Source organism: Tachypleus tridentatus, chromosome 1 (genome assembly GCF_004210375.1).
Source record: "Tachypleus tridentatus isolate NWPU-2018 chromosome 1, ASM421037v1, whole genome shotgun sequence".
Classification (NCBI taxonomy): domain Eukaryota; kingdom Metazoa; phylum Arthropoda; class Merostomata; order Xiphosura; family Limulidae; genus Tachypleus; species Tachypleus tridentatus.
Window position 1 is genome coordinate 96201983 of NC_134825.1, and position 14371 is coordinate 96216353.

Sequence of the window (14371 nt, forward strand, 5' to 3'; positions counted from 1 at the left end):
GAATATTAATTTCCAGTGTGTAAAAGTAGAACCTCTTAATATTTTAAAAAGATGTTATTCTAAATTATTAACATTATTTTACAAACATATTAGATCTGATTCATAATGGATTTATTCCCAACTAGGGAAAGTACCCAGCTCTGCAAAAGTTATTAGGTTGATATATTGTAGATGACTATGTTATAGATAATTATAGATGCCATTATATGTCACATTAACTAACCTATATAAAAACTAATGTGGATTATGTAATGTTAATTATAAACTTAAATAATTTTAGAATTAAGGTATTTTCTTTTATATCACCAACATTTTTAATAAAAAAACAAATCTTTTTAATTACTGGAGACTCTAAATTAAGAAATCATCAAATATTTTTCCAGTTTTGTAGTTTATTCATTTTGTCTTATACTTTCACTGCATGGACTAAGAACAATATTAAACTATACTTTTGTTACTAAGTGACATGACATAAAACCATTGTTGGAATACATTGTTACCAAAAGGTATTGATTTTCCTATGTATTAGAAGTTGTTATGTAAAAAAACACTTCTTTTCTCTGCTGTTTTTCATTAGCTTACCTCATTAAAGAGATGTGCATGCACATGGATAAGTAATAATGCCCAGGTGTACACCCTCAGTGTCTACTTAGTATGGTGCATAATTTCATTTTGTAACAAGGACAGGCACATTTATTTTTATGTGCTTTTTTGCATAATACTTGGGTACAAACCCTCAGGGTCCACTTAATATGGGTGCAAAATTTCAGGTTTCTGGGTTTTTTCCTCTTGGAACTATGGCAATCACACGTGTTATAATAATCACATATTCCTTTCTATGTGATTTTTCACTACCTTGCTTCATCAAAATGATTTGCTTGTACATGCACATGGATAAGTAATAATATCAAGGTTCATACCATTGATGTCCACTTAGTATTAGTGCAAAATTTTGGGTTTCTAAGTTCTTTTCTCTTGGAGTTATGGTGGTCTCATTGTAGGTAAAGAAAACAATAATATGTGAAGTACACCCAAGCACCAAAAGTACTAAATTGATTTACAGGGTGTTCAGAAAGTCACTGTGCACTTATATATGTGTATGATTACAAAACAGCAGAGTGACTTTCCAAACACCCTGTATAAAATACTAGAGATATAAACAACACCTATTGCTCATCATTATATTGAACTTCTTCCTAGATGTATTAAAAATAGTAGTAAAATAATTAATCATTATTAAATTCTAATCTTAATTTTTCTAGTAAAAAATAATCAGAAAAGACAAGGAGGTTAGCAGTTTAGTCAATTAACAGTGTACCAGGAGTAAAAAGTTATATTTTGATTAAACTCCTCTCATAGAATTATTTTATTACATGTGTACATAACTATAAAAGCTGTTAAGAAGAAGAGTTATTTTTGTTTTATGATTTTAAAAATATATGAATTATTTATCTGTTGGCTTAGAAACTAACAATATCACTTGGAATAGGTTGCTTAACCTAAAAACATAATTTAGGATGTGGGTATATACATGTATGATATATTGTTTTTGCATTCAATCTGAAAGTATTTTATTGAACATTTACTAACAATATGAATACAAAATGATTATTTTAAAATGTTTCATGCAACTAAAAATTAAATGGTTATAGTTTTGTCTGTTTTAAATTAGTTTAGAAAAAATATTGATTATGCTTCTATATACTGACTTTACTTGTCATATGATAACTGTTGCAAACTAACTTTTTTTTTGAAATACATATTATGTTTATTCATACAATAAACAGTCTATTATTGGCAAAATATTGCTAAGATATAATCATCAAACCCATGATGTACATTAATACTTTTCATATTAATTTATAGATATATATATTTTAAAACTATTAATATATTATTCAAAAATTTTGAATATTTACTTACAGGCAAACAGTATGAAGCTTATTGAGGTATGTGTTTCAGTTAAGAGTGGATGTTACACAATAATTTGAATCTGTCCTTATAAATTTTAGTTTATAAGTAACTGAATTAATCAGAATAGCTGTTTATGAAAGGTTACTTTGAAAGTAACTTATTGACACATTATTTCAATATAAATATTATTATTATGCCAGGCTGCTTGTATTTTAAATCTTGCATTTAATATTTATAAGTATATGAATATGTTGTATTTGCATACATGTTCTCACTTAGAATCACTTCATTCAATTTGTTGTTTTCTTATTATTATATATGCATATCTTTTACATTTATACATGTGATTTTAATATTTTGTAGAATGTACCACATAATGTACAATCATCAATTCACAATTTGCCCCCACCAGTTGTGGAACTCTATCATGGTCAGTCTTTAAATTCTTACAACTTTTTTGAATGACAAGCTTGACATTGCCTTATGGCAATAACATGTATTACTAATTGAAAATACTTAATTATGATGAAAATTGTTAAAAAATAAAAATATTGTAATTAATTATGCATGGTTTTAACAGTTTAATTATAAACTATAATCTACAAATATTGAAATACTTTTGCATATCTAAGTTCAGACTTGTAGTTTCTTCATATTAAAACCACTAAACTTCGAATTTTTTCTGAATTATAACCAAAACTGACTATTTTGGCTGGAATATTTTTTTATTTAGTATGTTCATCTAATTCCATTTTTTATAGTTATTTAACTTCAAAAGACTTGTAGGTGATATATATCATTTATTGTGTGTATGTTTAAATAAATTGGGTATGTAGGCTACCTACAAATTTATCTGCCACTTATGTGTATTCATTGCTCTAATTGAAACTTGTTGTCCTTACTGATATTCAGATATTCACTTTTACTTAAGAGAGCCAAGATTAACTTGTATAAGTCCCGTACATCTGTTTTTTTATGCTGATCATTTTACTGATCATGTATGTAATATCATTCACCAGCCAAATTTTTTTCAAATAAAGCTCATTTTTATTTCATTAAATACATTTTTTAAAGTTCAGTTCATTATTTTATCCCATTTAAAATTAAGAGTAATGAGTCCTTCCACTGGAAGACCAGTCAGTACTTCTTTAATTTACCTGTCTTCTTTATTAAATAAAATGTTAATTTTTAGTTTTGTTTTGACTTTGTTGTTTCTCCATTTTGTATCTGTAACAAACCAATGTATGTTCTTCAAAGTACTACATTCATGAACCTTTTGTTGCAATATTCAGGTAACTGTGTGCATATATAGTTTAATTTTACCCTTGGAATACTATAATCTCTTACACAGTTATGATAAAATTTCAATAAAATTATTTTGGATTTTAAAATTGAATTTCTACATTTTTAGACCAACAATACATGTATCTCAAAAACTACTGTTGTAGTATGCAAGTACTATATATTTCACACTTCTGTAGTGTATGTGGTAGTTTTAGGTTAAATTGATTTGCCTTAGTGTGACAAGGTAGATCTGCAGATCAATAGTAGAGTCCAGAATAGCTATGTCCCTTGTACATCTGCCTATGAGATTTACATGTCACTAGTCTTGAATTAGCTCCTACCTAAAATTCCTGTGTTTAACATGAACTGTGCTGGTGCATGAAGATACCACCAAGTAACCATAGCCCTCCACCAGTAGGAGGGTAACACAACTACCACATGCATTAGCTCCTCTTAAGCACTTGAAATAGCTTTATTATTTTCCTTTGCATTACCTTGAATGGATGTGTTAAGCAGTTATTTTATTATTTTCTTTACAAAATTTGACTTGCTTAATCTTTCATGTTTGTTAACTTGACAACTGATATTAAAGTTGTACTTTTTAGTTACTTGTTGACACAAAGTTAATGAGAAACTTATAGATAGTAGAAATTATAATTTAACATATGATGATAAACAAAAACAAATTTTTAAACAAAATAATTAAGATATTGTTTAAAATACACACAGATAACTGTTAGGAGTTGGCAATAAGAACTTAACCATATGCATTAGCTCCTCTTAAGCACTTGAAATAGCTTTATTATTTTCCTTTGCATTACCTTGAATGGATGTGTTAATTTTTCATGTCTGTGCTCAATTTACTGAAATATGCAAATGTCAATGAAACATTTTTGTTTTGTCTTTTCCTTTATTTGAAAAGTATTATTTAATATAATGCATTCTTAAGTGATGGTGGTTTTTACTTTTGTCCTACAAGAATAACTGAGTTACAAACACAGAACCTGTTTCTATTCTGGCTTCTAGAGGACTGATGAGTACTGGGGAAGCAATATCCACTGTGTGGTGAATTGTGGGTTTCCTCATACATATTGGGCCTCCCCTCAACCCTTATGCTGATATTCTTTTATTTCTGGTTATGAATAACTGCCCCCCCCTCCCCAAGGGTTTAATAAGGATACTGCCTTACCATGGAACCAGTTCTTGGAATTCTTTTATCTTTCCTTGTTTGCTTAATATTATGGTTTATGCTGATATTTTTCTCAAACGACTCTACATTCATACCTACGTGCTACATTTTCTTTGTATTCTTGACTCTTTTATCTCAACTACCAGCAATTCCTTTTGTTTTTTAATTCCCAGTTTTTGGAATTTCTTTTGCCTAATTTAAGAGCAGCCCTCTTGTCCTTTATTTCATTCTGTTCCATGGTTTTCGATCTTTGTCTATTTTTCACTACCTTTCTTCATTCTCTCTCCTCCAACTGCCTTATGTTTGTGATGCTTCTTTGTGTTGTAGAGGGATTTTTTGGAAAGGTGTTTCCTTCTCTTTCCCATCCTAACCCATACCAGCTATTTTGCTGTGTAACTCCTTACTTGATTCCACTACTGTTGGGACTTGTTGGGTTTAGATGCTACTCTCACTAATGTGTCTATGCCTTTCTTCATATTTCCACATTCTTCTTTGGATTCCCCTTCTCCACCAAGAAGTCTTTGATAAAGTTCAGGTTTCTCTGGTGGCTCAGGCTGAAGTAACCTGCCATAAGGGTTCATTCTCTTTCCTGGTTTCTCACTTATCACAATCTTCTTCTTTGACATCTGTTTTTTAGCTTAATCACTCTACTCCTAATCTTGCCATTCATGCTTTTAGGCCTTCCTTGTCTTTCCGTCCTCCTACTACCAAGCATTTGATTCATTGCTTACCTAGTTTGTGACTATCCCATTGAATCAGGCTCTGTAAATGCCCATCTATCATACTTCACTTTTTCTTACATTTCTAATGACAGAGTGGTTTCATGTTTACACTAATGCTGTTTCTCCACTTCCCTCCCTCTTTTTCCTCTTCCTATTTCTGTTTCCATTCTCTCCAATCCCATTTATATTTAGTATTCTTGTGGATTTGGTCATGGATCTTTTGACTAAACACATCATTTAGAGGGTGTATACTCCTCCTGTGTTTTTTTACTATCACTTCTTGGTGGTCCACAAGTTGACCTGGGACTGGAGTCCAATTATTGCCATATCATTTTTCATCTGGTTTCTGATCATTCCATGGTTCCAAATGGAGATTTTCTTTCCTCACCACTGGTCTTTTTCATTGTGTGACTACTGTCACCAAGTCAAATGCCTTTCTATTTATTCTAACTACCTGGGTCCTCCAGATGTTTGTTTCTGTTTTCTCCTTTGCAATTGAGTCTTCCACTTCAGCATAACACTGGCTCCTTATGCCTTCCACCAAATCAGGTAGCCTTCACAGACTGAAGCTGTGTTTCTGTTTCTACTTGTGCAATTAGCTTCTACTTGCACATTCTTCTGCAGGAGGCTCTTAATTCAGGGGTCTCCTGCCTTCTATTTTTAACAATGCAGTCCACTAACTCCTCCAGTTTTTGTATTTTTCTCTGGATGGTAATGCTTGCAGACTTCTTCACATTCCATTGCATCTTATTCATCTTATCTTATTCTTTTGCTTCTCGTTTTCATTGGGCCTTGGAAAATTTGTCTTTTCTTATTTTTATTGATGGGCTGTTACCTCTCCTACAGGGTTTTGACTTCTCTGGTTTCTATTCTTTAACTGATCCACTGCCAGTTAAGATGGGTATGTTGTTTTTTACTTTCCTCCTTTGTTCAACAGGAATCAACCAGGTGGTTAATGTTGCTTATAAGGATATGCTTATTTATCAAAATCTGCACTGGGCAAGGGTAACAGAAAACACTAAGACCATCTGCTCTGGCTCTACCATTTTCCTATATCTAGATGGAGTCTTCTGCAAGAGCACTAGGGTATCAATGCAGTATATAAGATTACTCAGTTGCATGATTCAGACTATACCATTCCATGGATTATCGTGGAAAAAGCCAGTACTAGGGAAGTGAATGCTCCCATTTGTAGGGTTTTGTGAAACCCCAGTTCATTGTTTTCTCTAGAAGACATTTTTTGTAAGTATCTGATGGAGATTCAGCACTTACTAGTTCCTAGCCACTTGGAGAGTTACCCACTTATTTGGATTAGTACAAAATGGTGAGATGTACAGAAGTGAAGATGCTTTCTTTGTAATGCAGGTGACCCCTCAAACATCTTATGTCCATTCTTACTACAGCTTTTGTCTGTCCAGTTTATTCGAGTTGATTAAACTCCATTTCGTTCCAATTGCACGTTAACCACACAAAACGTATTGACTTGCTAATTGCTTGTATGCAAGTGCTCAGATGGTCATTTCCTTATTTATCCTGTCCCTGTGATACTTGTGGGTTCTTTGTCTCTCATTCTTTACATTACAAATAAAGAGTACAGCCTAGTCAAGATAAGGTGGAGTCTTCCTCAGTTGTGCTCTGTGGAGCCTCTGTCATCAGTTGTCACTCTTCATGTACTTTTCCTTTGAGAAATATGTGAAAGAATCTCATTGATGTTTAATTTTACACTAGTTCTTCCACCAATTTCATGTGGGATTTTGGAGGTGTAGAGGGGAGATATCATCTCAGAAGTTAACATTTATCTAATCTGAAAATGTATTTCTGATAGATATACCTTCACACATTCTCATTTAACCTCTCTGCTTGTAATACATTTTATTCTAGCCTCTTCTAAGAATGGAGTTATTTTGAGTGCAAGTGTTTAACGGGAGATACGGAGCATGGTGGTTGTGTCACTCTCCTATTAGTGGAGGGCTGTTTCTTTCAAAGGCAGACTAGGTGTTATTTCCAGGATATGATACAGAATGAAAGTAACTTAACCTTTTTGAGAACTGCACATATATCTGAATAAAGTGACACATTTTCGAAAATTCAATACTAGAATACATTAAATCAGGTTGAAGTCACATGCTAATTCAACCTTAGGTGTCAATATTTGTAACAGCTAGCTATGAGTTGGTCGTGGAAATTATAATCTACTATTTCATGGGATAGTTTTGTTGTATGTTACATTATGTTGTGTATATAGGACTGTTATGTGACTGTCATAAAAAGGAGGGAACACTTTTGAATTCTTTTAATTCTATTTTTGATTGGTCAGATTTTGTGCTTTCAGATAGACTAGATTCTGATATGAAAGTGCCAAGACCTATTATAAATCACTTTAAGTGTTGTAGTTCACTTATTATATATGTCAACTATGTGTTGTTGTTATTTAATTTTAGTTTTACTTTCAAGTTTATTTTAATTATCATATTTTAATTTTACCTTTTCAATCTGAAGACATGTTAACAAATTAGGGAACATAAACAGCACTTAATTGTTTTTGTCTAACTTGTTTATTTCTTGTTGTATCCAAACTATAAATGTCTCATTAGATGGTACTAGTTTACCTGTATGTTCTTATTCCTCTAAACTAGGAATATCACAGTGCTCAGTTGCTTATGATGATTTTTTTTTATTGGTTTAATGGTTTTCAAAATCATTAGTGCTACTTATTTATAATTAACAAAGCATGTGTATTGAATAACTTTTAAAATGAGTTAGTTAGGGGCTTATAAGAGTACAATTTTTTAGTTATGTTTTACAACAAAATTCATTTTATTTTGACAGATAGATTATGCTCACCATGGAGCTTTGGGCTTAATCTAGCCTATGTATTTGCAGGTAGGTATATTTGAAGAAATATGTGACATTGTATTGTTGGATAGTTCTTGAATTACAATATTATTAATTGTTTATTGTTAAATGCAAAGCTATAAAATGAGGTATCTATACTGTGCCCAAAGGAGGGGTTGAAACATGCATTTTAGTATTGTAAACCCTCATGGCAAGCTGGGTCACTTGGGGATTAACGCTATAAAGAACATATTTTTTTACAGTTGTGCTTTTCCAAAAGAATTCATCATGAAAAAAGATGATGTAGAAGAGTTGCTTCAACTATCTTTATTAACAAACATTTTCTAGTACAAGATGAAATAAGGACAAGTGTGTCTGAAGTGAGTGTGTTGGTTTGGTGAGAGAAAGAACATAGGTGAAACCTTTGTAAGTTCTCTCTCACCAGCCCAGTAAGTGCTCTCCCAAATAAAATAGCATAAAACAACAAATTTACAAAATAGAAATAAATCTGAAGTTAAAACAAAAAATAAAAGAACATTATAAACAGATACAATAGTTGCTGAAACTTAAACTAAAGCTCAGTAAAACTAATTTTCAGCAATTCATCAATAGAAAAGACAGCTTTGTATTTTGGAACAGCACAAACTATCTTCCTACAAGAAAATGTGATTTGTTTACAATTAGTGAATATGAGTCTCGGGCAGATCTACATTCAGGAAAAGTTAGATGTTTTTGCTCAAACTAAAAAAAAGAAAATATAACAATTTTGAAAATCTTTTGCATTAACTAAGGGAACAGAAAACATATGGTATCATTCTGTACCACACAATGCACTATGATAAGAGAAGTATAAACTAGGTTGTAAATCTAGCTGCAGTTGTAATTCTATTGAAAATGTATTTGCCTTAATTGTTTAACTTTTGTAAAAGTACTGAAATGCATTGATTTAAAAGCAGTTTAGCATATCCAATTTACCAACAACTTGTATTGTAATTATGCCAATTTTTTTTATTTTAAGTTTTTATAAATGTTACTTTTGTGTGTCAGTAAGTTTTAAATACGCATTGAACATTGTTTTATTAAACCATATTCTTAACTTTTATTGTCTTCATTTTAATTCTTCATGTAATTTCTGTGTGGTCTGGACTATGTTTTCACACATTGATGCTTTCACCCATTACATAAGAAACATGAATGTCATTTTCTAGGTTGTGGAAATTATAAGTCGTAACTATTACTTGTAATGAGTGTGTTTGTGTGTTAATCTGACTTCTTACATTCTTATAATTGGAGTAATGTGATTGTTTTCTGTTTCTAGAAATATTTGAGTCTTGTGTAATTTTACAATTATAGTTTGAAATGAAAGATATATATTAAGGTCACTTTATTATTCTTTTCTATATTTTTATCTTTTGTTTATTTACAATAGATTGGATAAAAAGGGTAATTCTTATGTTATTGTTTTTATAGACAAAGTCTCTCCTCCTGGCACGTTTTACCAGTTCAAGCTTGGCCTTCTGCTTTCTATTATTAATTCTACAAATTCCACAGTAAGAAATGTACTTGCTGAGTAGGTAACTGATGCATAATATATTGCCATGTGGTAATTTGAGTAGTTAAGAAGTCCTATTACTAGCATTTAATACAAGGTTAACTCTTTTAACTCAGCTTGCAAGTTTTCTATAGTAAATGTTTTAACATTTCTTTGACTGAGATTCAAACACACGACCTCTCACACACCTAGAAATAGCTCTACCAGCTGGGCTAGAGGGTTAACTCATTAGAAGTTGCTAGTAAAAGTACATTACTTTTTCACTACTCAGTCTGTTACATTCTTCTCCTCTCACAAACAAGATCCATCCTTGAGCCTTATGTCAGGGTAAGTCTGTGTTAAAATTTTTCTTTTAACATTTCTTTAGCTTGTATTCAATACAAAGATGAGTACTAAACTAACTGAACTAAAGGGTTGCACTATTAGCAAATACTTATGAAAGCACTTTTTAACTTTTAAAAACAGGCAAAGAATACTACAGGTAAATGTTGACACAAATTTCCAGCAGAGTAGTCAATTGGAGCCCTGTAACTGGAGGCTTGAAGGAATGTGAAGTTGTGATGCATGTGTGTGTTTCTGTATCTTTCTCTATGAACTCTGACTGAGTTTATTATGCCAAAAAGAATCAGAACCACAACTTTCTTTATTAATATATAATTAAATTGCATGTACAAGACAACAGGAAATAATGATTGCATTAGACTGACAGGAGTGAGAGAGAAGAAAGCAAAGATAATTGTAATGAGCTCTCTTTCACCAGTCCATTGTATTCTATCTCCTCTTAAACATAAATGAATATTATAATATCTAAAATGAAAACAAACCCAAATTTAAATATAAAACAAAAGAAAATCCTGCACTATGAATTACAACAATATCTCAAATTAAAATACTACTAGAATGTGTTATTAGCTTTGATAGCTGTACACAGGCAATTTGAAAATCTTTATGTTCTGAAAAAAAGTAGTAAATATTTTTTTTATATAAATACATTTTACATTATTGTAAACAGAAGCTTTTTGAATAAGTAACTTAAAATATAACATTTAGCATAAAGTGTAACTCATTTTATTACATCTTTGTATGTAAGTCTGTGAATAATTTACAGATCCTATTCCATTATTTATGTATATTCTATTACTTGGATCTCCTTGATAATTTTATGAAGTAAGGAGGACACTTCAAGAAATATGTATTTGCTAGTTTTCTTTAGCAGTTAGCCTTCTAATATTATTTATTTTTTGTGTTAATGACACAAGATATTGAATAATTTAATCATTTTTTATTCAATAAAACTAATATGTGAAATCTGAAAAAATATCACTTTATTCATGAAAAGAAATAAAAAAACATTATTTATGCACAGCAGCCTTTTGTTTTCATTTTATGTCTGATTGGATCAACAGAAGTGTTTCAAGATAGAGATCAAGATATAAAGTTAGCATTTTTTTGTGAACTTGAATACAGGGGTATAGTTAGAGGGTTATGAGTGGGTTAATGTGGTAAAACGTTAAAAGGTTTTACTATCATCTGATTTTTGTTTCTTAATAAACATTTAGTTCTTTTACATTTTAAATACTTTTATTTTTACTAGTTTAAGGCTTCCCAGTGGCACAGTGGTATATTTGTGGACTTACACTACTAAAAACTGGAGCATGGTGGGTGGAGTATAAATAGCCCATTGTGTAGCTTTGTGCTAAACTGAAAACAAACAAACAAGCTAGGTTAAGATAAACCACTTAATTTCTTTCAGTTGAAAAAACTCCACACATTTTTTATAATAAGACTCCTTCCACTCTGTAATGCTAGATTTGTAGTTTGAATGTTCAGTGTACCATCATTTACTATATGTATACAAAACTGTATACTACAAATTTCAAACTGATATAAAATGAATCAGTGCTTTGTTGAATAGACCTGTTTAGATCTAATATGCTGTATCTATTTTATTTATTAATTTCATAATTTAAATAAATAATTTTGAAATTTAATGTTATAATATTTGGCTAGCATTCATATGAATGGATTTTGTGTTGAACAATTTGAAACTTTTTTACACTTTGTAGGACTACATAAAAAACAACATTAAAGCATATATAGTGCTTTTGGAGTGTGTAAATACCTACTGTATAATTACACTACTTCAAATTATACTTGCTACTTAGACCAGGGTTTTCTGTTTTCTAAAAGTTGTAAAAAGTGATTTATTTTGAGATTTTGAAATTTGAGATTCAGTTAATTTTCATCCTGACTAGATATTAGCTAGAAGTAAGTCTGTCTTAGCTGTTGGAAGTGACACTCTTACACTTCAACGATTGTTTTTGTATGCTGGAACTTTTGGTCATCATTGTATACATCATACCTCATTAAACTTTTTAATGGGTCAGGTGTATAAAGATCTTCTCCACAGCAGTGTTCTTTGGTTTGTAGAGGGTAGGTATTTTGACTACAAACTGATGTTTTTTGTTACATTTGTACCGTGTGGCAATATAACATTTTATGGTATTTAAATTGTTTAAGCTAGAACGTGGTAATATAAAAAAAGCTAAACTTAATAAAAATTATTACACTGTAACTGTGATACCACTTCCTTAATTTATATGAATGGTGTTATAAATGTTTTTTATATTACAAGCATGATACCATGTAAACTATTTAACTGTTCAGTCAAGGCATTGGTACTCTACTTGTACATTCACACTCAGTTATTGTGTTATCTAATTCATCTCAAAGTATTAACTACAATGTATTTTATCTGATACATTGCTGATTTTTGTGTTCAAAGTGACAGTTTTATTTGCATTTCAGATGTTATCTTTGATTTTGAAAATGTTTTTCAGAAGTAAAATAAACAGCATCAGAATGTATATATATTGCCTTATAACTTAAAATTTTAAAATGCCATGAGTTTGTTGCTCTGACATATAGACCAATTTGCTGGTTCACCAGTTTTTTTAACAGTGGTAAGTTAATTCAAGAAAATAATAATACTTAATTATTATATTGTTAAAATAAACGAACATTGTAGTGTTAAAAATTCTTATCCTCATTCTGATGTTTTTCAATATAAATAAAATTGATAAAAATTACATTTGTGATATCAAACAGTTTGATAATATAAATAGTATCTCAACCACAATTTGTCTGTTGTATCTCAGCTGGCCTGAAGAACCAAGGTATTGGATAAAAGACTGTTAGCACTGGATAAAGCATATGTATAGTGTGGTTGGCATATCATTGCATGCTATATTTTTAATGTTATTACTTAATTGTTTGCTAGAAAGAGCTGCTAATCATAATGTTGAGGATTAGTATCTGGAAAGTTTATGATGATATAATAATCAAGTAAATTCATGGGATTTGTGGGAATAAGGATACATTATAAATAGAAGAGTCAGTGAAGTCATGACTGAATGTGATGTTATTGAGTAATGAGTTAGGAAATCAGTTAAGAGTTAGAATTACCATTTTTATTCTGTTAATTGACTGATTACCTTGGAAATTCTGTAAGTTATCAGCAAATTAGGCATTAGTACCAATTAGTCTATAAATTTGTGTTGCAAAATTGTTTATAAACTTAAGTCAACACATTAACTGAATGTTTCCTTTAAAAACATTAGAGAAGAAATAAGCTAATTCATTACTGCTTTGTAGAATGGACTTGGCATTATTTTTGTATAAGAATCCAAAATAATCTTTATCAAAACGTCAAATGAAATACTAAAAATGTTACTAAAACATTAAGTTCTTTGTACCAAGATATATATAAGGTAAAAAAAGAACTGGTGGACTTCAGCATTTTAGGGAATAAATGTAAACCAAGATTTTCTGTTTACGTTTTATGTTGTACTTACTAGACAACATAAATGCTTAGTGACATTATAATTCTAATCTGAACACAGAAGTATTGTAGAAGCAAAGAAAAGTCAGATTACTATCTAATAATGCAGTAAGCCCACTTACATATTGTACTAGAAAACGTATATTGGTTATTAGTAACAACCAATATGATAATTCAGAACAACATTTTTTGCTGAAATTACATCATTATTTGATTATAGCAGGGACTCTGCTTTTAGCTACTGATGGTGTATGTTTTCTTGGAGATTTATCTTTCACCAGTAAAAACAACCAAGAAATTCTTGGTAGAGGTATGTATCTATTCAATGTTTTGAATTTATCTTTTTATGATATGTTTTTATGTAAATACTGAAGTCCCAAGTTCTGATATGGTACTTCCCTCCACTCATAAAATAAGCTATTCTTGTTCAGTTTTGCCTTTTATGTGTGAAATATTTTCTTTACACATGTCACAAGCTTTTTGATCCCTCATATTGGAATTAAATAGTAGTGTGACACACTCAAGTGACATCTGTGACTCCATCTATATGCCTCTACCAAATTGTCACTTATTGTTTGGCAGCTCTTGCACTCGTATGTGTTCCTTTGTGTCAAGTTTCATATTTAGTTTCAGTCTACTCACAAAGTTGGTTTTATTTCACTTCTGAGATTATTCAGACTGTTTCTTCACGTTATTTCCAATTGTTTACAGTCACATTATTATTAATAAATTTGATTTTTGGTTGATTGTTCTTGATTATGAAATCCAAAGTTCATGTTACCACTTTTGGGATCACACAGGCCTCAGGTATGAAAGATTTATCAGCATTTATTTGCAGATAGATTGAAAATGTACATGTTCATCTCTGTTTTTGGACTTTGTCTCCCTTCATTCCAAACATGCTGAGCCAGTTCAGGTTGATTAGGATTTGGATCATCTAATTCCATCTCTGTATTTTGCCATTACTTCTTATCCTTTTCTTGAAGAGTCATTTAGGCCTACTACAATTTTTTTTTTTATTTTGTTTCTCAAGT

General features: G+C 30.6%; 1 protein-coding gene across 2 annotated transcripts in view; it reads left to right on the forward strand.

The window, feature by feature from the left end:
• The window catches only part of mei-218 (meiotic 218), an 87481-nt gene that overhangs the window by 32611 nt on the left and 40499 nt on the right, over positions 1-14371 (forward strand). For both annotated transcript variants that reach the window (XM_076513149.1, XM_076513158.1), the window contains 6 exons: positions 1926-1949; positions 2278-2344; positions 7939-7992; positions 9415-9494; positions 11752-11929; positions 13558-13647. In XM_076513149.1, the coding sequence (XP_076369264.1) occupies positions 1926-1949; positions 2278-2344; positions 7939-7992; positions 9415-9494; positions 11752-11929; positions 13558-13647 (493 nt within the window). The remainder of the gene's footprint in view (positions 1-1925; positions 1950-2277; positions 2345-7938; positions 7993-9414; positions 9495-11751; positions 11930-13557; positions 13648-14371) is intronic.